General features: G+C 38.9%; 1 protein-coding gene across 2 annotated transcripts in view; it reads left to right on the plus strand.

Moving 5' to 3' along the window:
• Positions 1-27,072, plus strand: part of pstpip2 (proline-serine-threonine phosphatase interacting protein 2) — a 39,836-nt gene that overhangs the window by 1,417 nt on the left and 11,347 nt on the right. For both annotated transcript variants that reach the window (XM_017711258.2, XM_017711259.2), the window contains exons 2-7: positions 2,832-2,932; positions 9,612-9,686; positions 12,299-12,333; positions 12,539-12,645; positions 13,687-13,749; positions 22,084-22,182. In XM_017711258.2, the coding sequence (XP_017566747.1) occupies positions 2,832-2,932; positions 9,612-9,686; positions 12,299-12,333; positions 12,539-12,645; positions 13,687-13,749; positions 22,084-22,182 (480 nt within the window). The remainder of the gene's footprint in view (positions 1-2,831; positions 2,933-9,611; positions 9,687-12,298; positions 12,334-12,538; positions 12,646-13,686; positions 13,750-22,083; positions 22,183-27,072) is intronic.

The raw sequence follows: 27,072 nt of genomic DNA on the forward strand, positions 1-27,072 counted from the left end.
TTAAATGGTGCAGCAGTTACGTTCTTGCTCTTCAGCTTCCCAGTAGAAGTTTCCCATTCCACCTTAAATGGTGCAACAGTTACGTTCTTGCTCTTCAGCTTCCCAGTCGAAGTTTCCCGCTCCACCTTAAATGGTGCAACAGTTACGTTCTTGCTCTTCAGCTTCCCAGTAGGAGTTTCCCGTTCCACCTTAAATGGTGCAGCAGTTACGTTCTTGCTCTTCAGCTTCCCAGTCGAAGTTTCCCGTTCCACCTTAAATGGTGCAGCAGTTACATTCCGGCGCTTCGGGCCTCAAAATATAGCGGCCCCATGGGCCAGAGTGCAAGCGCTGCAGTATTTAAGGAGGAACGGGAAAGTTCGGACAAGAACCTGAGGTGCAACTGCTGCGCCATTTAAGGTGGAACCGGTACATTTGAACAAGAAGCTGGTGGATTAATTGACTTCAGCCTCATTAGGACTGACCCCTCCTGTCGTGTTCCCCTTTGACCCCTTTGGGGTTTCAGTGTTTTTAAAGTCCCGTTACATTTGATGTTTTATTGACATACAACTTGACGACGTCATCAACAGTGACGATCCCAACGTGTGAAAGTGAAGATGACCAGCCGTTGTGCGCATGATTCATGTGGGTGTGCAACGCTGACCTCGAGTGCAGACCAGTGTTATGACAATAAGCTGTAAGACTGTGCGCAGTGTGTGGGAAATAGATCGGTATGTTACTGTTATCGTGATGAATTAAGTCACATGCTTTTTCGTGTATATCGTGTCAGTACTCAGAAACACTGACCAACTGCATGTTTCACTACTAAGAGATAATCAGGCCTGCTTAATTAGTTATGATCAATGATAAATTATTATTATTTCATATGTGGTACTACAAGTTTTCAATTAAAACAACGTTTTGTAGCATTGTGATATAATATTTTTATGTCACAAAAGGTTCGGACATTTTTCATTTGATAAATGCCAATATTATAATTCATTACTTATAATATTAATATGTACAATGACATTTATAATGTACATATTAACATGTGTCATATTGAATGACATTAAATATGATTTAATCTTATACATTTAAATAAATATCACTGTTTGTCATTTCTAAGATGTGTACAGTATATATGTATATTTATAGATTATATAGATTATTGAATAATAAATATAATTTAGTAGCAAATATGAATTAATATATTACCATTGACCATTATAATATTTAGAATATCCTATTTATAGTACATTTATTTAAAAACACCCACCCTTACGCACACTGATATAAGGGTCCTGTGCAGGACAGAGGTCACATTTGAGTCTGCTGACACCATAATGGCTAAAAGGAGCCTCAAATTGTGTGAAATCCATGAAATCATTGATCACATTGGCTGTTTGTTTATTATATTTTGGCCATGTCGCCCAGCTTTAAAGTAAATACTTTAATCAATCAAAGTAAAGTACAATAAAAATAAGCGAATCTGATGGGTGAGTTGTTGGCAAGTAGGACTATTGTAAAGTAACGTGTTCTAGGAAGTGGTTTAGACATACAGGGTCAGAAATGGCCCTCAAGCATCAATAATAGAACTGATTTGTGAATGAAATAGATGGGTTAAGTCTGGCTTAGGCTTTGCATACTTTCCAGGCTTTAGTAGCTCACTAATAGCTTAGAAAGTGCCATTAGTCCATCTGACTGTTTATTCTGACACATGCCTGATGCTGGCTGTGGCTGGAGGGCTATGATTATGTGTCTGGCTTTAAGGTATGAATTACAGTTACTGGAAGATGCTGGTGTGGATAATGATAGCCAAACCTACAGGCTGGAGTTAGAAATGAGTATGATTCTGAGGGAGACAATACTGAAGCTGTAATATCTAGGCTGCACTACAAGGCTATTTCTGAGCGGCTACAGTAATTTACGCCTAGTGCTACTCTTCCTCATCCAAATAGTCTTGACCATTCACTTGAAGGGCCTCTGTGTAGGAAAAAAAACAATGCTGCATATTGCACTGCCACCTTGTTTGTACACTGAGCATATTGCACAACTGTTAACATATCACATAGCACTTTTACTACTTATTGTTGTACTGCACATTATATTTAATGGTTGTTTTAATATATTTCGTTATATGTATTTACTTCTTCTATTTATGCATCTGTGGAATAGCATACGTCTTTTGCTCCTGTTGTGCTCTTTACTGTACATTGTGCTGCTGTAATAGACGACTATCTATCTATCTATCTATCTATCTATCTATCTATCTATCTATCTAACCGTGGAAAATAAGAAGCAACGAGTGAACTCACTTTTTTCTGATGTCAGAAAGATAAATGGATTTGTCCACCTGATTAGCCTATAGCAGTTTAGCTCCGCCCCTTCTCACTGAAGTTATAAGGAGTGTTTCAGCATGGACTACTTGTCGAGTGAAGCACAATACAGGGCAGACAATCAGAACAGAGTTCATATATACATACAGTTGTATGCAAAAGTTTGGGTGCCCCAGTCATGTGACATTTTTTTGTTGATTTTCTGAGTGTCAGTAAGTTACACATCCTCTATAGAGAACATACTTCTGCACATTGTAATTCACAGTTGCTGTTTATTTGCTGAATTCACCAAATTAAGGGAAAAGTAAGCTAATGAATAATTAGAAACTAAGATACTGCGCTTCAAAAATTCATACATGGACCTCAAAAATGTAAGATATAGAACCTTTAATGATGCTTTACGTTGGCCATGCGTGCTGTTGTGTGGATATGTATTGTGCTAGCTGTAATTGTAGAAGGGCATTTGAGTTGCAAATGTACTAAAAACCATCTTTATTTTTCACCTGATGGTTACAGAACGGCGAAATTACCAGCACAGCGGGTTACGACACCATCATCCAACACCTGAACGATGGTAAAAGGACATGCAAAGAGATTGAGGACTTTATAAAGGCCAGGTAAGGACCAATGTGGTTAATAATTAACCAGCAATCAGATCATTAATTAATTAATCAACCAAGCAACAAACCAACAGGTAAAAAAAGCAGTTAGCCAAGGGTGGATTTCCAAAAACATTCAAATGCTAATTACAAAGTGTTGAAACAAACCGTGTGTAAACCTTGTTACCACTTAAGTCCCCAAAGCTCAAAAGGGGCAGGATGGCAAGCTGGGACCCCAGAAACCGCTCTAAGTTTATGAAGAGAAAGGAAACACTGACGTTTGTACATTTTAGAGACAGTGTCATTGCATGAGAGTTCTGGCACTTTCTGAAATCCCAGCTTTATTACATCCTGATTCAAATTCTAAATTTCAGCGTTTCTCTATTGGCAACATTAGTTATAAACAGTAATTCTGATGCTATTGCGTTTTTTTTTTTACGAGGGGCCTTAAACCAAACTTACAGCAGAAGGTAGTGCGTGGATTCTGATTTCTGTCAGTGAATGTTTACATTTATTTTTATAGAGCGCTGTTTTTGTGTATTAAGCTTTAAATGTGTATAATTCACTCATTCAGAGATGTGAGTGGTAATGGATGCTGAGTGTGGAGTTTTGACAGGTTCTGTCCGATGGCCATGGATAAGAAAATATTATTAAAGTGTAAATAACTAATACAGCTTTTTTATGGTGTTTTAGTTTGACCTGCTTTGTACTGTGGAGTTTTGGATTTCATCTACAGTACACAATGTCATTAAAAGATTTAAAGAAGCTGGAGAAATCTCAGTATGCAAGGGACAAGGCCACAAACCAGTATTGGCTGGCCATGATCTTCAGGCTCTCAGGCAGCACTGCATTAAAAACAGACACGATTCTTTAGTGGAAATCACTGCATGGGCTTAGGAACACTTCTGAAAACCACTGACTGTGAACCCAGTTCATGGCTGCATCCAGCAAGGGAAGTTAAAACATTTAAACAGGATCCAGAAACACCGCTGCCTTCTCTGGGCCCGAGCCCTTGTAAGATTTTTTTTACTGTACCGCTCCAGTGTGGTGAAGTTGCATGAAACCTTTGAAGAGCAGATTTGGTAGGACATTCATACAGATTGTATTTGGTGAATGGAGGAACAGCAAAGTAAGAATTTCATTGTACAGTGTTTCTGCTGTGCATATGACAATAAAACTCTTGAATCCCATTCTAACATCTGCAGCAGCAGTTTGTGTTAGATAGCTGCACCTTTCAAACATTTATTTGTGGAATTCTGCATCTGCTCATCAACTTCTGTTAAAAGTGAGTTGTGATTCAGGAGATTTTCTGTTGTCATCCAATTTTGGTGAAATATGTTGGAGTTACTGTCAATAGCCCCTGAGGGAGAAGCGGCTTAGAAAATGTGTGTGTGTGTGTGTGTGTGTGTGTATGTGTGTGTGCTGTCAATAGCAATTGACCAAATGATGCGTTGTGCAGTGGGTAGAGATTAGGTTGAAAAACCGTGGAGTATTCATTTAAAGCTCAATTGCGATGACCTTTAGATCTCTCTCTGCTCATCTCTGATAATCTTTGCACCGCAACAGTTTTAGGAAATGCTCTGTAAAGGACAGTTTCAGCTGGTGCACTGAGTCACTTTAGAACGGTCACTTTTCAGTCCTTCATTTTTCACTTCCCGTGGACTGTACGGGATGTGTTAAGCATCGCTGTGGATTTTAGCCCGACTTTCTGGTTTTCTCGTAAGGCTTTTGGGGAAATGTAGTCATCTCTAAATTGTCTATTGCATGCATTTGAAAATGAATTAGTGTTGTAAACATTGCTAAAACATACATAAAACATACGTACAAATATACAGTCCATACTGGAAAAGAAAGCTGTAAAAACAGCTGTTGTGACTTCACTGTTTTTGTGATGTCGCTCAAATCATCATATTTACACATGTCCACCTATTCAGCCTATGGCAGTTTAGCTCCTCCTAATCCCATGTCATTTAAATATTACAGGCATAGTGACAAAAACAGCCTGTTTAATTCTAAAGGATAAAGAGAGGTTGGAAAATGATCAAGTAAAAATTAATTATGACTGTTTTTGCTACATAAAGCCACACAAATGTTATAAGTGGACCTCAGAAAAGAATAAAATGCAAGAATAATGTAGGTTAAAACATTTAAGAAGACCCAAGCTGCTGCAGGATGTCCTGTTTCTCACTTAATTCACAGAAATGGTTTTTTGAATATTGTTTCCTCATTTAAGTAACACTGCTGACGTGGATGTCACTTGTTGTTACTGAAAACAGCAAATTTACCAAAAGCTATATATATATATGTGTGTGTGTGTGTGTGTGTGTCTGTGTGTGTGTGTGTGTGTGTGTAAGAGTTGTGGTTTAATTTGTAAACATATAAATACACATATTTTTGATGTGAAACAGATAATACAGTGCAAACAAACTAACAGATGACCAAAAGCAAGCAGTGATAAAAAAAAGTATGTAGATATATTACATTTAAGTACATAAGTCAACACCAAACAGGACACTACTTTGTTTTTGCTGACTCAGTGTGCAACTCTACGGCTGCAGTTGTGATTTCTGATCTACACAAACTGCTGTTTAATCAGCTTTGCAAAAGTAGGACTTCTAAACTGATTAAACAGCTCTGTAATTACATAAATAGGCCATTCTTTCCACCATAGAAATGTTTAATACAAATAAAAACAGAAGGCAGTGATCTGTGATTGACCTGTTTTACATTGAAAGCGGCACAAAAACCCTGCATTAGGTGTTTTACCTAATGAACTTCATTGTTTTTTGTAAATATAATGCTCATTCCAAATATGGTGCCTGCAACAAAAGAGTTGTTACAGGAGCTGTTATGATGTTCACCGCTGTGTTACGTCACCTTTCCTTTAAACTGCACTACCAGTTTTGAAAGCAGGTTTGTAAGGGCCGTTGTTGACATAGTTTGCACTGCATAATGTGCCACACATTTTCAATGGGAGACATTTGTGGGCTGCAGGCAGGTCAGTCTAACAATCTAACACATGCTGAATGTTTCTTGGTATTGTCATGAAGAAGACAGTTGCACAGAAGGCAGCATATGTTGCTCCAGATTATGTTATCCTGTATTTGTACTGCTTTTGTTTAAATGCAGATGGAATTGGATGTACTGATCACTGTTTTTCACTTTCAGTTAATCTGTTCATATTCAACAACTCACTTTTGTGTAAGGACGAAAATGATAGTATTCTTTTCCAAACTGTTGTTAAAGGGGAATTCCACTTTACACATTTCTGCAGAATTAAAAGTTATGATGTAAGCAAAGAGAAAATGATCAAGTTAGAATTGTTCACAGTGGTGGTGATAGAAACCAGACATCCACCTCTAAAAGCTCCCTCACCTAAGGTTATTACATGAAATGGTTATGAATGCACTGCCTGATGACTGAGACACTGGGTTAGAAGATTTTGGGCTGAAACATATTATTAAAACCCATTCATGGTGGAGGGATACACGCATGGAGTTGTTAGGCAAAATCTTCCCCAAAGAATTGATCATTTTCAGATTTTACCATCATCAACATTCCTTAGTCATTGTGATGCCTGGTTCCTATCGCCACCACTGTGTAACTCCCGTGGCTTTACTATGACTATGGCTGTGTCTGATCCACTCATAGCAGCACAACGCACACTAACACACCATCACCACATCAGTGTTACTGCAGTGCTGAGAATGGTCCACCAAATAGTATCTGCTCTGTGAGGGTCTAAGGGGGTCCTGACCAGTGAAGAACAGGGTAAAAGGGGGGCTAACAGTGTGTGCAGAGAAACAGATGGACTACAGTCTGTAACTGTAGAACTACAAAGTGCACCTATAGAGTAAGTGGAGCTGATAAAATGGACAAGGAGCATAGAAACAAGGAGGTGGTCCTCATGTTATGGCTGATCGATGTGTGATATTATATACTTATTTTATATTACATAATCCTGGAAGTTCTTTGAACTCGCTCATATGACATTGCCATTCTGGCTGAGCTCTGCTGGCTATAAAGAAAGTGAAAGCAGCTGCGTTTTAGCTTTGTTTTGTATTATGTGGTCAGGGTCAGCAATGAGATTTCCCTATGCATGCGTTTTCTAAGTCCTGTTATGGAGCTTCTTCTTCTTCTTTTTCTTTCGGCTGCTCCCCTTAGGGATCGCCACAGCGGATCATCTGCCTCCATCTTGCCCTATCCACTGCCTCCTCTACTTTCACACCAACCATCTCCATGTCCACCTTCACTACATCCATAAACCTTCTCTGAGGTCTACCTCTTCTCCTTCTACCCGGCAGCTCCATCTCCAACATTCTTTGCCCAATATATCCACTTTTCCTCCTCAACACATTTCCAAACCATCTCAACCTGGCCTCTCTGGCTTTATCTCCAAACTGCTCCACCTTCACTGTCCCTCTGATCTGCTCATTTCTTTTTTTTTTTTTTTTATTATATTTTTATTGTCATACACAAGCATACATGTCATTGTGGGACATATTTCCATCTTTTGAAAGTATCAGAACTATATACATACAGGGGGTGATCTTGTCTGTTCAGAAATATAATTAGTTTATGAATATGAAATCAGGCCTAAGGGGTGTGACATATTTAACCCATTTTTCCCAATCTGAGAGGAACTGTCTCATTGTAAAATTAACAAACGCGGTTATTTTCTCCATGTCATATATGTCCTTTATAATATCCATCCACACCTTTAAAGTTGGACACTCCTGTGACAGCCACTTCCTAGTGAGAGCTTTCTTAGCTGCCACCAACAAAATGTTCATTAGATGTTTATCTCTTTTCTCCCACTTTTGGGGTATGAGCCCAAAATATAAAGTCTTACTTTCTAAGGTAATTTCACATTCAAAAATTGATCTGCTCATTTCTAATCTTGTCCAGCCTTGTCACTCCCAACGAAAATCTCAGCATCTTCATCTCCACCACCTCCAGCTCAGCCTCCTGTCTTTTAGACAGAGCCACAGCAGGACGCACTACTGTCTTGTAAACCTTCCCTTTCACTCTTGCTGCTATCCTTCTGTCACACATCAGCCCTGACACCCGTCTCCACCCACTCCATCCTGCCTGCACCCTCTTCTTCACCTCTTTTCTACACTGTCCATTACTCTGGATGGTTGACCCAAGATATTTGAAGTCATCCACCTTTACGACCTCTACTCCTTGCATCTTCACCTTTCCACCTGCCTCCCTCTCATTCACACACATGTATTCCATCTTGTCTCTACTAACCTTCATTCCTCTCCTCTCCAGTGCAAACCTCCACCTCTCCAGATTCTCTTCCACCTGCTCTCTACTCTCACCACAGATTACAATGTCATCTGAAACATCATGGTCCATGGAACCGCCTGCCTGACCTCATCTGTCAACCTTTCCATCACCATTGCAAACAAGAAGGGGCTCAAAGCTGATCCCTGATGTAACCATACCTTCACCTTGAAACCATTTGTCACTCCAACTGCACACCTCACCACTGTCTCACTATCCTCATACATGTCCTGCACCACCCTAACATACTTTTCAGCTACACCTGACTTGTTATGGAGCAACATGAAAAAAACCCTGCGGTGACGTGATGTTAACAAAACATTTTTTTGAAAAAAAGATTTTTCTCAGGTCAGATCTTAAAATGATAGTTTGCTGAAAAAAAATGCAAAAAACAATCGTTTACTCCAGACGTAGTCGATCAGCCAAGACATTTTTGGTGTGTGAAGTTTGCTTTTTTAGTTTTAGCACTGGAGATACGAGGCTAATGTAGCTAACAAGTACTGGAAGTTTATGGACATTAAGTAGCACAGTGCTAACTAACTGCGAGTCTAAATCATCACACATTTGTCTCAAACTGTGTGGAGATGTTTAGCATCTCTAAAAAACGTGATATGTGGTTTATGACACTTTATGACTGGCTGTTCTATAAACGCGGACTAAAGTGCATTAGCATAGATAACATCATGACTCATAGATAGCATTAGCCTTGCAGCTAATAGTGCTCTAGTGCTAAATCTAAGGAAGCAGACTTAAAACGCCAACCATGTCTCGACTACAGGTCAAGAGTGGGAAACTGAGTAAGTTTATCTTTTTCCTAAACTATCATTTGAAGTTGTTCATGTAGAGCTTACAAATGGCATATATGGCATTGTGTATGTAACTGTCATACATATATATCATAGCTTTTATTTCATAGCATTATGTGTGTGCATATATATATATATATATATATATATATATATATATATATATATATATGTGTGTGTGTGTGTGTGTGTGTGTGTATCCTGTTTTCTTACCTTTTTAATACATTTAAGTACTGCAAGGGGGCTACGCACCTAAGACGCACTCACTTAAGCACCTGTGTAAATGTTATGGAGCAATAAACGTGATTTTATTTGCTTCTATTGCAGTCCACATTAAAGCTGCACATTTGTTATCAGCAGATTTTTGCTTTTTAAAAAATCTGCTGTTGTCAAATCACCAGTTAATGATGTTAAATTGGGCCAAAGTTATGTTAAATGTGTAATATGTTAAATATGTAAAATGCTAAACGGTGTTGCAGTTTTATGGTGTAAATACACCTGAGTCAGGTCAATGACCTTCCCTTCTTTACCTGTCTCAGCAGGAAATGAACAAAGAATTCAGTTTTTCCTTTAACCTTTGGATTCCTTTTCTCTTTTAGAGCTGCAATAGAGGAGAAATATGCCAAAGAGCTGCTGGGGCTCTCCAAGAAGGTGTGCGGCCACAACGAGATGAAGTAAGAGATAATGACACTGTTGTTTACAAAGAAGATTTAACCCAGTCAAACAGCCATACGAACACTGGCTACTTCAGACACAGCATTAACATAAGCATGCAGTATAATAGTAGCATATTCAGCAGGAATACTAATAATAGCAAAACAATAACGTGGTTTTGTCAGTGTTGAAATCAGCCTGTCTAAGAGCTGCTGTGGTTCTCTTTGCGGTTTTATGATTAGGCTGTAATCAATACCTTTCTATGACCTCTCTGGTGTTTACACTTTGAATTGCTCCTTCTTAGATTTTGTTTAATCATTTCTGACTCAAATTTTCAATTGTGGCGACAAGACATTAGTGGAGCTTTGGTATTTTATGTTTTAAAAATGTCATGATTCTTCTGTACTGCTCATAAGAGACCACCTCTCATTATTTCATGTACTTTCCTGTCAAAATAGCCATTAAATGCAAACAACAAATAATAGATTTTTCAGGAGATGTTTGTGAGAAGATCAGCTAAACGATAAGCACACATGCATAAAAAAGGAGAAAGTCAAAGGGAAGTAAGTGGTTTCCAAAACAGGGGCCATATCACCAAAAACATCCTAAGTAGGGTCCTAAATTTAGGACGTAGCTATTACAGAATAAAAGTTCCTAACCTCTGTTTAAGCGTCCATTTCTATCATTTTTAGGCAGCAGGTGAGGCGACATAGTTCACTACTAGCGGAATGGCGCTACATTTATTTATACTGTAAAACGCTGCTTGCACTGTGAGATGGTTTTCTTTCTTAACTCTGTGTTTTAAAAATCTCAGACACTGCAGACTCAGATCTCCACTGTCCCCTCGTATTACCTTCAGGTGTTAATGATAATGATAAAATATTCCAGTGGTGGTGGTGAATAATGAGGAGGCAAAGCTGAACGTATGTCTGTTTATTAGGAGGAATAACATTAGCATGCTCAGCTAAACCATTTGGGAAATGGACACTGAAACTGGAGGGCGGCGACACTCCGATAAAACAGCAGGGGAACTCTCTCACAGTATTCAAACTTATAGTTTGTTATACTTTAATTAAAATGGAAGTTTAAAAGTGATTACGCAACAATTGATAAGGCAACAGAGAAAATGGGATTCATAACAACCACCTGGAAGACCTGGTAGACACCAAAACTGAAACTTAAAGGTTTCATCTTTAAAGAGAGAGGAGAAAATCAAGCTGCTTCAGATCTGGCTATGTTCATATTACTGGGCTGAAGTGGCACAAATCCAATTTTATGCCTTAATGTGATGTTCTTAGAGCTGTGTGGACACACAAATCTGATCTTTTCGAATCCGGCCGTAGCTACTTTTTTCTGTGTGGTCCTAGATCGGATATGTATGCAACCTTAAATCCCATTTCACATTAATGACAGATTTGAGTCACTTACCTAAACAAGTGTGAACTGTCATGTCAGAGAGATCAGATCTGAGCAAAACTCAGATTTGAGCAACGAGGCTTGTAATGGGAACAGCCTGTTTCACGTTATTTAATATTGTATTCAACTATGTTCAACTAACTGTGCAACTGTTGCATTAAAAGTGTCATATAATGTAGAAAAAATGTTGTGCAAGATGAAATCGGTAATATAAAGTCAAAATAATCAAATTGATCCCCAACAATTCTAAAAACAGTAATAATAAACAGCAATAGCTTTAATAATAGAAGGTTAATTGTAACACGCATGTTTAAGTTCACAGTGTGTTTTAACCTTTATGTTGTTGTCATATATGTCAGTCATTTCACTGAACATACTTTATGGAATCATGAATGGTCTCTATTCGTTTGAGCTGGTCAGTTATGGCACTTTAATGGCTCTGTGGCTTGGAGATAAAAGTGTTTATTGACTGGCTTTTGTTACAGAAAGCTTCTGTTATGCTTTTAGTGTGGTCACATGTCCAACATCACTTTGTGGTCAGTTCTGTTTCCTCCTATTTCTCGGCCTGGTAAAGCCTGTTTGGACAATAGAGCTGTATGATGTGGATGAAGTAGAACAGTATTATTATTGTATTTCAGGCGTGTGGCTTTCAGTATATAAAAACAGTTAATTGATTGACAGTTAAAATGTTTGAAAAAATGGTTTGCTGTTGTGAAATAAAAGATTTTGCTGTAATATGTAAACATTGTTAAAATTTTAAAACACACCATTCACATGCTTTCTGGAAAAATCCCCAGAAACACACTCCAAAACCTTGTGGAAAGCCTTCCCAGAAGAGTTGAAGCTGTTATAGCTGCAAAGGGTGGACCGACATGATATTAAAGCCTATGGCTTAAGAATGGGATGTCACTCAAGTTCATATGCGGGTGAAGGCTCACAGGCGAATACTTTTGGCAATATAGTGTATTTACAGCCAAGATGGTAAAATGGACATAAAACTTTGTTTCTCCCAAGGTGGCTTGATTTTTGCTGAAAGGACAAAACGGCTCTTCTTAACATTTGGGTTGTGACCCCTGTCCTATAGAGGCAGCTGCAGATCACATCACCATAATCCAGAACAGACCATTTTCCCTGTGTACTTTGGGAAACACACACTCATGAGTGGATGTCATGTGCAGTGATGTGAGTGTCTGATGTTGTTCTTGTCTGTTTCCAGCACGCTAAAGAGGTCACTCGATGTCTTCAAGCTGCGTAAGTAGAAGCTTTGGTGGAAATTGTGAAACTGTATGAAGTACCAGTGTGTTTTGTCGTCTTCCTTTATGGTGAAAGAGTCTGTGTGTGTCAGCTGTCATTGGTTTTACTGAAGCATCTAGCACTGAATGCACAGAGTGAAGAGTGAATGACTGTAATCTGAAATAAAACGAATGTTTAGAGAAAGTGCGTTTGTGTTTTACAGAGACTGAACAGGTGAGTCTGTCTCACCTGCACCTGGCTCAGACCATGAGGGACGAGGCAAAGAAGTTAGAGGAGTTCAGAGAGAAACAGAAAGAAGCAAGAAAGAAGGTAAACAAACAAATGTTAAAGGCACCTGAGAGCATTTACTCAACAAGCTCATTACCTGGATTTTATTTACCCAGTAGTGTTTATTTATTTACTCTCTCACTCTCTCCCTCTTTTCTTTTTTCCTTTCCTGTTCTCTGTATTTATCATGCTTTCTTTATTTCTTTCTTTCTTTCTTTCTCTCTCTCTCTATTTCTTTCTTTCTCTCTCTATCTCTTTCTTTACTTCACTCCCTTTTTCTCTGTCTCTCCTGTTTTCTTTTTCTCCCTCTCTCTGTCTCTCTCTCTCTCTCTCTCTCTCTCTCTCTCTCTCTCTCTGTTTCTCGTTCTCTCTTTTGTTCTGCTCTGTCCCTTTTTCTTTCTTTATCTCTTTTTACTTTCCCCTTCTTTCTTTCTTTCTTTCTCTCTCTCTCTCTCTATCTCTTTCTTTACTTCACTCCCTTTTTTTCTGTCTCTCCTGTTTTCTTTTTCTCCCTCTCTCTGTCTCTCTCTCTCTGTTTCTCATTCTCTCTTTGTTCTGCTCTGTCCCTTTTTCTTTATCTGTTTTTACTTTCCCCTTCTTTCTTTCTTTCTTTCTTTCTCTTCCTATTGCTCTCTCTATTTCTCTCCCCTTTCGATTTCACTGTCTTTCTTGATCCCTTTTGTTTTTCCCTTTTTTTGCCCTTTCTGTCTTTTTCTTTCTTTCCTTTTTTTTCTTTCGTCCATTTTACCATTCGCTTTCTCCTCTCCTCTCTTTCTTGTTCTCTCTCTTTCCTTCTCCCTTTCTTTTTCCTTTTCTATCACATTCTCTTTCTTTTTTTTCATTCTCCCTCCCTTTTTTGGTCTCTTTCTTACAGTATATATAATTCATAATATAGTTATTTTATGTACTTTTGGTATCAGCAGGTGCTGCTTTTCTGTTTTTTGTTTATTTGATAAAACGTGTATGAGGTAAAAGATGTTTTTAAGCACTGCACTTTAGGTACTGTTTCTCCTCTTGTTCCAATGAGCTGTGAGTTAGAAGTGATTGTCTGGAACATAAGAACAGCTGTGTGTGGTTCTGCAGGTGGAGCAGCAGATGGATGTGGCGCACAAACAGAAGACGACAAACTATAAGAAAACCATGGAGGTAAATATTTATTCAGTTCACTTTTTACATGAAACAGCAGCAGCGCTTCATTATCAGCCAGCAGAAGAAAGACAATGAAATTACGATAAAGCAGAAAAGAAGAAGAATTGAAAGATTTTTTCCCTTTTTGGGTTGTAATGTTCTGACTATCAGTCAGACTCTATATTGAGCACTTCCACTTTCAGCTTTCACCACATATCTCTTTCTATGAGAGACAATGCAGTGCGCAAGTGTGTGCACAGTGACGTGGTTTTTGGGATCTCTGTACTTCAGAACGCTGGACTTGAAACAACAGTGACTGTGAGGGTGAAATGCAGAATATCAGCTTTAATTTGCTGATATTTTTTGACAGAATAATGGAAACATCAAATATATGATTGTCTCTTTTTTGATGCTTTTTATTGCCATATGAAGTGGGTGGTAATTGTAATCGGAGCATCAAGATGTAATTCAGCTGTGTTGTAGCACAATATACATAAACATGCAATGTAATACATACACAGGAATGATATACAATACAATATACAACATTTAGTAAATGAGAGTCAAGGCAAATTACACATTATTTTGTGCATTCTTACAAAGGCTAGAAATATTTCAGATAGACTATAATGATGCACACTACTTAGAAACCTGTGACAGGAAAAAAGCTCTTCCTGAAACTGTTGTTTTAGTTGTCTTAGATCAGTTGCATCTTCCAGGAGGAAGTGGTTGGAAAAGATGGTACACTGGGTGAGAAAAATCTGTAAATATTCTCTTTGCTCACTCAAGAGTGCGCTGAGTATAAACAGTCAACTGAAGGAAGCGATATTCTCATTGCCCATTTGATCAAAATAATGGTGTGGAGAGCACTGTCTAGGCTTGAACAGATTGACTATAGTATTCCATCTATAATGATTGTCAATCAAGTTGGATGATTTAATTGTCAGAAGGTCTACAATTTTATGATACAGGAAAGTTATCATGTCTTGTTTTTCTTTTAACATGTAGTCCATGTTATAAGTAGACTGGAGATGTGCAATTGCTTAAATTTACAGCAGAACTGCTAAACCATACCAAGAACTACCCATCATAATAAAAACTACCAAACAATAACAAGATCTACAAAAAACATGCTAAGCCATACCAAACATACCAAGAATTACCAAACCATACCAAGAACTACCAAACTATATTAAGAATTACTTAACCATGCCAAAAAGGACTAAACCATACCAAAAACTACAAAATGATAACAAGATATACTAAACCATACCAAGGACAACCAAACCATACCAAAAACTACTAAACCATACCAAAAATGACCAAACCATACCAAAACTACCAAACGATAACAAGATCTACCAAACCATATCAAGGACAACCAAACCATACCAAAAACTACCAAACCACACCAAAACTACCAAACGATAACAAGATCTACCAAACCATACCAAGAACTACCAAACTATATTCAGAACTACCAAACCATACCAAAAACTAAAAAAAAATGAATAACAAGGTCTACCAAACCACACTAAGATCTACTAAACAATAACAAGATCTAACAAACCATATGAAGAACTACCAAACCACATAAAAACTAATAAACCATATAAAGATCTACCAAACCATACTAAAAACTACCAAACCTTACCAAAAACTACCACATTACACCGAGAACTACCAAACCATACCAAAGCATATCAACAACTACTAAGCCTCACCACCTGTTGTATTGAAATGAGTTACTGCTGAAAGACGCTACAGAGGTCAGTTAAAGGGCGTTCAGATGACATCTTTTCCAACTGTTGAAACAAAACTGCATATTTCCAAGAAACGTTTTTAGGGTTTAACACAAGTTAATGTAAAAAGAGGTTATTCATTTTATTTTATTAAGTCATGTTGGACCCTATGTTATGATCTGTTTCTCATGGACTGTTGATAAAATGTAAAGGGCGGTTTGGCACTTTCAGATTATGGAAAAAATGTAAAAAAAAGAAAATAAAGACACAAGGACTTGTTCCGACTGTGATGATATGTTAAATGTGGATTTTTGCCACTTTTCTATATCTTTGCTGCCCTGAATGTGAGCTTATAGCCAGCATGAGTTAATGAGGTTCAGTCCGATCCTGCTGATGTTCTTCCGGTCATACAGTGAGATCTATTTCACTTCCTGCTTCTTTCAGCATTATTTTCAGTGAAATGCTGCTGCTTTAAAAGTTACTGTAGCAATATGTTAGGGTTCAGCGGGGTCATTGGGATCATTGGGATCGTTGAGGTCATTGTTCTGCTCCAGTCCGAAGCCTCATGCAGGCCGTTTTTGAGGTTGTTAGTTGAATGTGTTATGATGCTTCTGTTCACTTGAGAATTAGTTTTGCTGCCGCTGTGCGCCGTCACATGGCCAGTTTAATAATATTCATTCATCAGTCCATAAGAATTTGTCTCAAACCTCTTCAGGCTTTTTCATGTGTTCAGCAGTTTCAGCCCAGCCTTTCCATCCTTGAGGTTCATCAGCGGTTTCTATGTTGTGGTAAACTGTCTAAGGTCATGCTGGTTTTCTGTTCTTTATGGTAAAATCACTCTTTTTTTAGCTCTTGTCAGTGTGCTGATACTGCAAACGACCCCCAGCTGGAAAAGTAGTGTATCACATGCAAATTGAAATGTATCGATCCATTGAAATGTATACATTGATTTATTTCAATTTCATTTCTACAGCAACTTTATCATACCCAAGATCAAAGTACAAATCTTTTTAAGTTTACATTTTTGTATTTTACACACACACACACACACACACACACACACACTCATTTTCTAAGCCGCTTCTCCTTCAGGGTCGGGGGGGGTGAACACAAGTAAGTCAGCTAATGACACTTCAAAAGTTAAAGCAGTTGAAGAACACTGTTGATTGTTTTTGATAACTTAACTGGGTTTATATAGCAGTTCAGGCTGTGATATTGTGGTGAAGACTTTAGTGGTGGATGTTATGTGGTTTCTAAGGTGTTGCTTGGCCATTGCTGTGCTATTCCAGGTGGTTGATAAGGTGTTGCTTGGCCATTGCTATGCTATCCCAGGTGGTTGCTACGGTGTTGCTAGGCCATTGCTGTGCTATCCCAGCTGATTGCTAAGGCATTGCTTGGCCATTGCTGGAGACTAGCTTCATGTTAATACACATGGTTTTGTAAAGGACTTCCAACAAGCTCATACAGCTGTGATGGTCAGGTGTCCGTATACTTTTTGCCATGTAGTGTGTAGAAAATATAAAGATGAAACTTTATATTAATTGTGCTGGAGATAAAACAACAGGAACTGTCACATTCTATAACTCACACAGGCTGCTGTGTAAATGGAGTGGAGTGAACTGTAGAGGAAGTGAATATCTGTAACTGATTTACACAGAGGTAAAGGGTGTTTCCACCTGTCCCTTGTTTACCCTTATGTATTTAAGCCCTGTGTATTCCCCTGTCTGGTTACTGGTCTTTGTTTGAACTGTTTGGATGTTTGAACACGCTGATTGTTTATTATTTGATTCTGGTTTGTCTGTCATGCCTGCCCCCTGATCAATCCGTGTTGGCTCTATGACCCTGGACCATTTAGACTATGACCCTGGATTTGCCCTTAATAAAAGTCGCTTATCTCCGCCTCCTCGCTCCCCCCGTTACATAAAGGGAAGTGACAGCGCTGATCTGATGCTGTCTGAGCTGCTCTGTTCCTGCAATCACATGTTCAGGTTTAATAAAACATCCAGAGCAAGCAGCCAAGGCCATGAGAGATGTTTATGGAGAATTAAAGCCCTGCTGAGGCTGGATTAGTTTTACCACGCGACTAGTAGTGATTATAAACAAAGATCTGATTCTAAGCTCAGTATACACTCAAAAAGGCATATACAAAAGGTTTGAACAGGTCAAATTATATAGGTCAAAAAAGTTGGGACGCTGGGCAGAATGTACATTTTTTTGCTGACAAATATTTGCCCATTTTGAATTTGATGCTAACAACACATTCCACAAAAGTTGTGATGAGGGCATGTTTACCACTGTGTTTCATTGCCTCTTCTCTAATAACACTCTGTAAGCATTTGGTAACTGAAGAGACCAAGTGCTATGGTTCTGGAAGTGAAATGTTTTCCCGTTCCGGACTTTTTTCATATGGAGCAATGCTGTTGTAATACATGCAGAATGTGTTTTTACATTGTCTTGCTGAAATAATCAAGGCCTTCCCTGAAAAAGACGATGGCAGGATGGCAGCATGTGTTGACGAAACATGTCTATATCATTCAGAATTAATGGCACCTTCACAGATGTGTACATCACCTATGCCATTATGAATATATTATGCCAATTATGTACTGTAGATGATAAAAAGCAAAAGTTTTTTCTATTTTATGATGAGAAACACTGTTCTTGAATAGTTGCACTATTTAATTGTACGGTCTTTCACTGAGTGAAATGGGATGTTCTTTTAGACCCTTTTCATGTTACTTTTTTTTTTTTTTTTTTTTTTCCCCCCCCATGTTACTGACCTGTTGCCAATTAACCACCAAGTGTTTTAAGCATTACCCACCTTTACCAGGTGGGTAATTTTTGTTGCTCCCGTCAGAACTTTTTTGGAGTGTGCTGTTGGCAAATTCAAAATGGGCATATGTTTTTTAAAAAACAATTAAATTTCTCGGTTTCAGCATTTGACATGTCGTCTTTGTGATATTTTAAAGTAAATATAGGGTTTAAATGATTTGCACATCATTGCATTTTGTTTTTATTTACATTTTGCAAAGCATCCTAACTTTTTTGGAAATGGGCTCTACAGAGACCACACTTCTGCACTTTTTAATGCACAATTAGGGTTTGTTTTATTTATTCTCCAGTATGTTAAAATCAGAAAATAAACATTACTTTTCTATTAGAATGTACAGAAGTGTGTTCTCTGTAGAGGATTTGTTAATTTATAAGTCATTTTCAGAATCAAAAATCAACAAAAACATGTCTTTTGACCAGTGACCATTCCACAGGTTATAATAATATTGTAGCACGGCATGTGCTGCCCCGGGCTCAAGGAGGATCCAACATTGCAGCAGCCATTACTTTAATTCTCACAGAAAATAAACATGAGAAACAAAACCAACACTGCACTAACCTGGACACATTTCAGTGGCTTAAGCTAGCTGGACTGCAGTCTTTTTACTCAAGCTTTTCAGCTCTTCACTCTGTCCTCTGCTGCTGCTCATCCCTCTCTCACTCTGTTCCCTCTCAGCTCTTTTTAAAGGCACTCACACTGCCGGCCAGATCAGAATCAGCTGGCTCTCATTAAGGGCAGCGTGAGCACCAGAGCCGAGAGGGAATGAGAGCTCGCCGCTCCGCCTCCTCGTCACCACCCCCAGCTGGCAACTCGGCCGCCTGGGTTGAACGTAACCAGGGGCGGGGCCCAGGCGGCGGAGCTCGGGACTTGTTCCTCGCTTTGGTGCCTCTCGTGGTCGTGACTCGCGTCCATCCGGTGAGCTCGGGCTTTGCACTCTGCCCCTCCACACTCGCGGCTCTCTCCCAGCGTCCTCGCTGAGGTGCGTTGCTGCTGAGTATTCGGGCCCCACCTTCCTGCCAGCTCTCATGGCCATCATCGTCGGGGCATGCCACAAATATTATAATATGCTTCATTAATATAATAAAATATAAGAGTTGTTCCCTCTAACTCTGTTAGTAGATGAACTAGGAATCTCTCTGTTGTCTCTCTGTGTATGAAATGTGACTCTGTATTGAGCTGCTAATGAGTAATGAACAGCCTGCTGTGAAAAACTGTTCAAATCTCAGAGATAAAACAGACAAACTTTCTTCACATCAGAATCCTGTACAACTAATGCAGTAAACACTATAACAAAATATTTGTAAATGTTGAAATGTTAGCATCTGGTTTTGTATATATTACATATTCCATAAACATATATTTCATTAGCATAAAAAAATAGATAAAAAATGCATTAGATAAAAAAATGCATTGTTCAAGAGTTATTATTCCATCCATCCTTCTTCTAAGCCGCTTCTCCGTCAGGGTCGCGGGGGGGTGCTGGAGCCTATCCCAGCGGTCATCGGGCAGAAGGCAGGATACACCCTGGACAGGTCGCCCGTCCATCGCAGGGCAGACAGAAAGACACAGACAGGCACTCACACCTAGGCGCAATTTAGCATGTCCAATTAGCCTGACTGCACGTCCGGAGAAAACCCACACAGACACGGGGAGAACATGCAAACTCCACACAGAGAGGACCCCGGTTACCCAGCCGGGGAATTGAACCCAGGCCCTCCTCACTGTGAGGCGACAGCACTACCCACCACGCCACTGTTGCCCCAAGAGTTATTATTGTCAGGCTGTAAAAACTAGGCAAAATGGGCAGAATTTGCGTTTTATTGCCAGTGTAAAAAAGGGTTAATTGAGAATTTATGTGGCAGCAGTAGTGAAATTTAATGTTGAAGACCCCCACCAACCCACCTCCCCGCCCCGCTGCACGCAAAGGTTTTTTTTAAATGGTTATCTCCTCTTGCATGGCTCATAGAGATTTAAGCTCAGACTTCACATTTCCTGTTGAAAAGTCGCTTTGTTTTATATGTCACAGACAAGTTTGTTTACTAATATGCTACTGAGAGTATGTGCCAAGCAATGACACGAGTCATTAAAGATGGCACAAGCACCGGAGCGATGTTGCTCCACCTCTAGATGTGAGGCGCAAGGCCTGGTAGTCGTTCGGGACTCAGCCGCTGGCCCCGTGCTGCCTCTCCCTGGGGATTGGAACTGGTTAAGTAACAGGTAGCAGGTAACTGCTACTGCAGTTTTTTTTTCAGTTTAGAGGATAAAGACTCAAATCTAAATCTTTTGTGTGTGGAGCTGTTGGCTTCAGCTACTTTGAGTTTATATCCTTGTTAGCACCAGAGGCTAATGTTATCTCAGCAAGCATTTCCATCTCAATGAAGCTGCACGGAGGCACGTTTAAGCCTGTTTTACACTGTGTGATACAGTGATACAGTGTTACACTTTCACTGCATGACACACTGCACAACATGCTGCAAATAAAAACTTGGCCAAAGTCCATACTCCCGACTGTGCCAATTCAGTTATGCACATCAGTCCTTGTTTTTAGTCCTGCATCATAACTGTGGTCACACTGTGAAGTTTTTGACCAAAATTCCACTTTTGACTTCCGTTTAATAATTACTTTATTAATTACTTTAATAATTGGTAAGTCATCATGTAACGGTATTGATGTACTGGATGTGAATTTATATTCGAGTTTGTGCCACACTTCCTCTGACTGTAAGGTATTCTGTGTCAGAAAAATATGAACTTGTGTGTCGCCACGTTTCATGTTCCCTTTTCGTGAACACAGAACTACTATCAGATCCTGATCAGTGGTCGTCTGTTGCCAAGCAGTAGTTTTTTTCCATTGGCAAGTTGCATTGAGAATAAGCCATTATGCAGTGAGCCAGTAGTGGCACTCACTGTACTCAAAACTTCATTTAGCTAACTCTTGCATATGGTGTCAGAACCTGCAAGAAAAGAAAATGTAACGTGAGAAAGCAGTAATCGTGTCAAATAATCATGTAAAGACTGTACAGTTAACACATATGAGGCACACTTCTGCACATTAAATGCACAATTCCTGTTTATTTACTGAATTTAACACATCGAGGAAAAAATTAAACATGTACTGCAAAAAATGGTATCTTATTAAGTAAAATTATCATAAATATAGTTGATGAATGTAATATTTCTCTTGTTGAGAATGTTGTAAGCTTAATATAAGATTGTCTGGCTTATTTCTAGACATTTTTTACTTAAATGTGCTTGAAACCAGCAAAATTATATGTCATTATAGTGAGATAATTTTACTCAACAAAATGACCTAAAACAAGTAAATAATGTCTAGAAATAAGCTAGATAGTCTTATAATAAGTGCAGGACCACCTCAAAATAGGAAATATTAGATATCTAATATATAGCCTAATATGTGGCCTATGCCTTTTTAATATGTTATTTTTATTTGCCATATAAACAGTAATTGTGCATTACAATGTGCAGGCGTATGTTCTCTGTAGAGAGTGTGTTAACTTATTTTCACTTATAACATCAACAAAACATGCCATTTGATCTGTTCAAAGTTTTATGCAACAAAAAGTACATCAGAATCAAATCATGATAAAATATCTACTTCAAGCAAAAATGTGATTTTGGACTGAAGGTTTAGATTCTGCACTTTCCACACAGTTTCTCCCTTCATTTCAATGAAGTATATGTCAGATAAAATGACGGTATGATTTTTACTCTGGCTGGACCTCATGCTGCTCTCCTTCACTCGTTCTGCGTTCACAGTCCAAGAAGACGTATGAACAGAAGTGTCGGGATAAAGAAGAAGCAGAACAGGCGATGAACAGAAGTGCCACCACCAGCAACACCAAACAGCAGGAGAAGGTAAACCAGGCTGATATCTGACTCTTTCATTCTGACACCACATGCAGCGCAGGAAATGACCCTGAAGCCCTCTTGCCCCCAATGACCTTTTTTTTTTTTTTTGAAAGCCAAAATATGGTCACCATAGTTTATTTTCAAAGTGAAAAGAAGTGAACACATCCTATGAGGATGTGTTCATTTATTTTCATTTATTAGAAATTTAACACAACATGTCATTTGAACAGAGCTCTTAAATTTTTAGGTACGACTGTAGTTAATTCATTATAAATTAGAATTTCTTAACCTCTTACATTTTTACTTTACATATTACATAGTAGTACATACTAAGGCTTATTATTCAGCAACAGGTTGAGCTATTCTTAAGTTATAGAAGTGTGTAATAAAACTGGCCATGTTAATTAGCGGCAGGGACGCATGAGGTCAAGGGGGACCTCATACTGGATTTCTTAACGTGCATAAGTTTGGCGCTATTATCAGGAGGTTGTGGCTTCACATCCTGCTAATGTTGCCAACCAAAAAAACTGCTTATTATCGGCTTGTCATCAGCCATGTTTTCACTGGTATATCCACTGAAAAAAACTGCAGGTCATCAATGTCAGCCTGCAGCAGTTATCTTGCACTGCGCACAGGGCTCAACAGGCCAGGGCAGGGGTCACAACCCAAATGTTAAGAAGAGCCATTTTGGCCTTCGAACAAAAATCAAGGCCACAATATTTTATGTCCATTTTACCATCTTGGCTGTACATATGTCTCAGTATGTGCTAACATGCTAGTATAGGATAAAAATATATAATATAAGCCAAACTCCAGACTCACTTTGCTCTGCTTTAAGCTTTAACTCAGTTATAGCTGCTTTTCTCATATCTCCAGCAGTAACCTTGCAGATTAAACTTGTCAGAAAACCAGAAAGCAGGAGTGATTATAATTGCAAATAAGTCCATTCATCTCCAAATTATCAATGTTCATCGTAAACCTCTATTTTTGCTTTTTCGTTATCTACTAACTAGGCAAGACTGTTGTGTGCGTTTCTATGGTGACCAGCAGTCTGCGTGTGAACCTTCAGGGTTAAAGGTTGAATTAGCAGTTCTACATTAACTCCAGTGTTTAAGACCATTTAGTGTTAAAACTGTTAGAACGATCAGCAGAGCTTTATTTTACTGCAAAGGAGGATTATTTTATTTTTACCTAAAGATCTAATTCTGCTGTGGAGCCGCAGTAAAGCATAAAAACAGCAGCATCCGGCTCTGGAGCCACGTGTTGCCACGTGTGGTGGTTGGTTAGTGTAGTGGTTAACACCTTTGCCCTGTAGACTGGGGTTCAATCCCCACCTTGGCAAACATCCTACACTATACCAATAAGGGTCCTTGGGTAAGACTCCTAACACCACCTTGGGGCCCCCCCTGTGTAAAATGATCAAGTTGTAAGTCGCTCTGGATAAGAGCGTCAGCAAAATGCCGTAAATGTAAATGTTGTCGACCTCTGACCTAGACTAAGTAAATGGTTCAATGATTCTTCAAAAGCTTCCATTTTTCATGTTGCGATTCAGAAAGTAGAGTCTCTAATATGCACGCTAGGAAACCAAATACAGTGACTAGCAGCTGTCAAACTTTTTTTTCCTATAAAATTAGAGAGGAAATTACCTCAGAACCCCTCCGAACAGGACTTGTCACCTCTTTGTGTGGTCTCATGCGTGTGTGATGGGTGTGTAATGAAGAGGTTGTTGCTTTTTCTTTATACATTATGGGTCAAAAAGTGTCCGGATGGTCCAGGTCCCAGTGAGTAAGTTAAAGTAACTTTAAGGTCACTCATTGCAGACACAGCTTACATAATTAATCAATAAAACGGGATGCTCTGGAGCAGCTGGAAATGGGCCAAAAGTCACCACGCTCAATGTGTGAAAGAGTATTTTTGTGCTGCTGGGTTTGCAGCTTTGACAGCCACCAAATGATACTCCAGAACAGTCTAGACACATGACACTCATCACTCACAGACACACCACGCTATGACCATACTGTCTCAGGCCTACATTAGCCATTTATTTATTTATTTATTTATTTAAAATGTGGCTCGATACCCATTCTTCTTTTTTTTCTGATACCAATATTGATATTAAAACCTGCAGTGTCTTTCAGTTTTTTCCTAAGGAAAAAAAATGAGATCTTTTTAGCGTTGCTTTTAAAAAGGAATTCCAACCATTTTACAAAATATCTGGGTAATTTAGTTTTTGAGAGTGATTCAGGGTGGTTTAATGTGAAATGCTTCCGATTTCTTTACAGTAGTGGTGACAGGTACCAGGGGTCATCATGACTACAACACAAATCTACATTTTATTTACTATCCAAAACCACCAGTATCCCTCCACCATGAATGGATTTTAAGGCCAAAATCTTTTCAAAACTATTGTAAAACAGTGTCTCAGTGATCAGGCAGTGTATTCATAATCATTTCATGTAATGACTTTCTGTGAAGAAGTTTTCAAGGGTGGACATATCTGGTTCATATCACCACCACTGTGGACAATTCTGACTGTAAGTTTCTCTAGAACAGATCATTTCACCCCAAACAGCTCTGAATGACTCTGTTTACATCTGAACTGTTTGATAATGGAGAAAATTGTGCTTTGGTCTGTGTTGTAACCCTTGGCCTGGGTCAACTGACTGAGCAATCTAATTGTATTTTCACTGTGGGCCCCCACCCTGGTTTTGCATCCTGGAAACTACTGCTACTGTTTTCAGCTTTGTTCTTTTGTTTTTATAGATAACAGTGAGTCATACAGTGCCAGAAACCACATAATCAAGTCTTTTAAAGATACTGAACACCTCTGCATGTATTGAGGTGGGTGTGTGATCATTTAGGAATGCAGTTAGCACCATGTTAACTGGTGAGATAGAAGTGTCCATTACTTTTTAGACACTTTAGCCTTGTAGCTCCAGCACTGCACCTAAAGAAGCAAACCTTAGAGCAGGGGCGTTGGCTGGGCTTTTGCCAGAATTGTTCTGGGCAATTGTCCCCCAGATGATTTCTTGTATTAAGTTGCTACTTTCTTATTTAATGTGAGGTTTTTTATGTCAACAAAATGTGCATCGATTGTTGACTACGTCTTATACACAAAATTATGCAAAAGGCAGAAGAAGAGTGAAAACGCTGTTTGTGACAGAAAATGCAAGAAACTGTGAAAAACAGATGTCTCCCCATTAATGCCACTATGGTCTCACACCATCAGTCTCTTCCATACGTCTCCTCTCAAATCTCCTGCTAACACTGAAACATTTTAAATGTAGTTTTACTTTTATTCTTTTTATTTTATTCTATTTTATTTATATTTTGTTCGGTTTTATATATAACTCCATTTCCAAAAAAGTTGGGACACTGCAAAATATAAATAAAAACAAAATGCAATGATTTATAACTAATTCAAGCCCTATATTTCCTTGAAAACAGAGCAAAGACAACAGATCAAATATTGAAACCAAGAAATTGTATTGTTTTTGAAAAATATATACCTGTTTTGAATTTGATGCCAACAACACATTTCAAGTTGGGTAAAACTAAAAACATCTGGTGGTTAATTGGCAACAGGTCAGTAACAGGATATATATCATGGGGGCAGTCATGGGCTGGAGGTTAGGGAGCTGGCCCTGTGACCAGAAGGTTGCCAGTTCGATCCCCAGGGCTGAGTCCATGTCCTTGAGCAAGACACCTAACCCCCAACTGCTCCCCGGGTGCCGTGGATAGGGCTGCCCACCGCTCCGGGCAAGTGTGCTCACTGCCCCCTAGTGTGTGTGTTCACTAGTGTGTATGTGGTGTGACTGCATGGACAAATAGTGCAAGAATTTAAGAATAACATTTCTCAATATAAAACTTTCTCAAATATAGAACTTTTGCTTTTCATTATCTACAGTACATAATAACATTAAAAAGATTCAGAGAATCTGGAGAAATCTCTGTATGTAAGGGACAAGGCCAAAAACCAGTACTGACTGGCTGTTATCTTTGGCCTTCAGGCAGCACTGCATTAAAAACAGACACAGTTGTGTAGAGGAAACCACTGCATGGGCTCAGAAACACTTCACAAAACCACCAGTTCAGTGCTGCATCCACAAATGCATAAAACTCTAAAATGCAAAGAAGAAACCATAAACAGGATCGAGAAATGCCACCATCTTCTGAGCCTGAGCTCATTTAAAATGGACTGAGGGGAAATGGAAAAGTGTCCTGTGGTCCAACATTTGAATTTCTTTTTTGAAATCATGGACACTGTGTCCTCCGGGCTAAAGACCACTCAGCTTGTTATCAGTGCACAGTTCAAAAGTCAGTAATCATGATGGTATAGGGGTGCATTAGTGCACATGGCATGGGTGACATGCACATCTGTGAAGGCATCATTAATGCTGAATGATAAATGCAGGTTTTGGCAACATATGCTGCCATTCAAACAGCGTCTTTTTCAGGGAAGGCCTTGCATTTGCTATTTCAGCAAAACAATGCCAAGCCACATTCTGCTCATATCACAACAGCATTGCTCTGTGTTAAAAGAGTCATCAGTAATATTGAGCTCTAAATTTTGAGTTAACAGAATGTAACGTGCATGATAGTTGTGCATTTTTTGATGCTCAGCAAAGTTGACATTTTTTTCTTTTTATGTTCAAAATGATTTTTAACAGTGCACTTTTCTTTTTTTACAGAGATTTAGAGCACACACATTCCTATGCATACTATTTACATGGGTGCACACTCTTTCTCTCTTGCTCTGTCTTTCTCTCTCCCTCTCTCTCTCTCTCTCTCTTGCTGATGCCCCTACTTCAAACACCAAACACATCTTGTTCTGCTGTCTCATGTTAATCAGACAGCAGGAAATGATTCGACCTCCTGAACTGACAGCTAAAGAAA

Source organism: Pygocentrus nattereri, chromosome 18 (genome assembly GCF_015220715.1).
Source record: "Pygocentrus nattereri isolate fPygNat1 chromosome 18, fPygNat1.pri, whole genome shotgun sequence".
Lineage (NCBI taxonomy): Eukaryota > Metazoa > Chordata > Actinopteri > Characiformes > Serrasalmidae > Pygocentrus > Pygocentrus nattereri.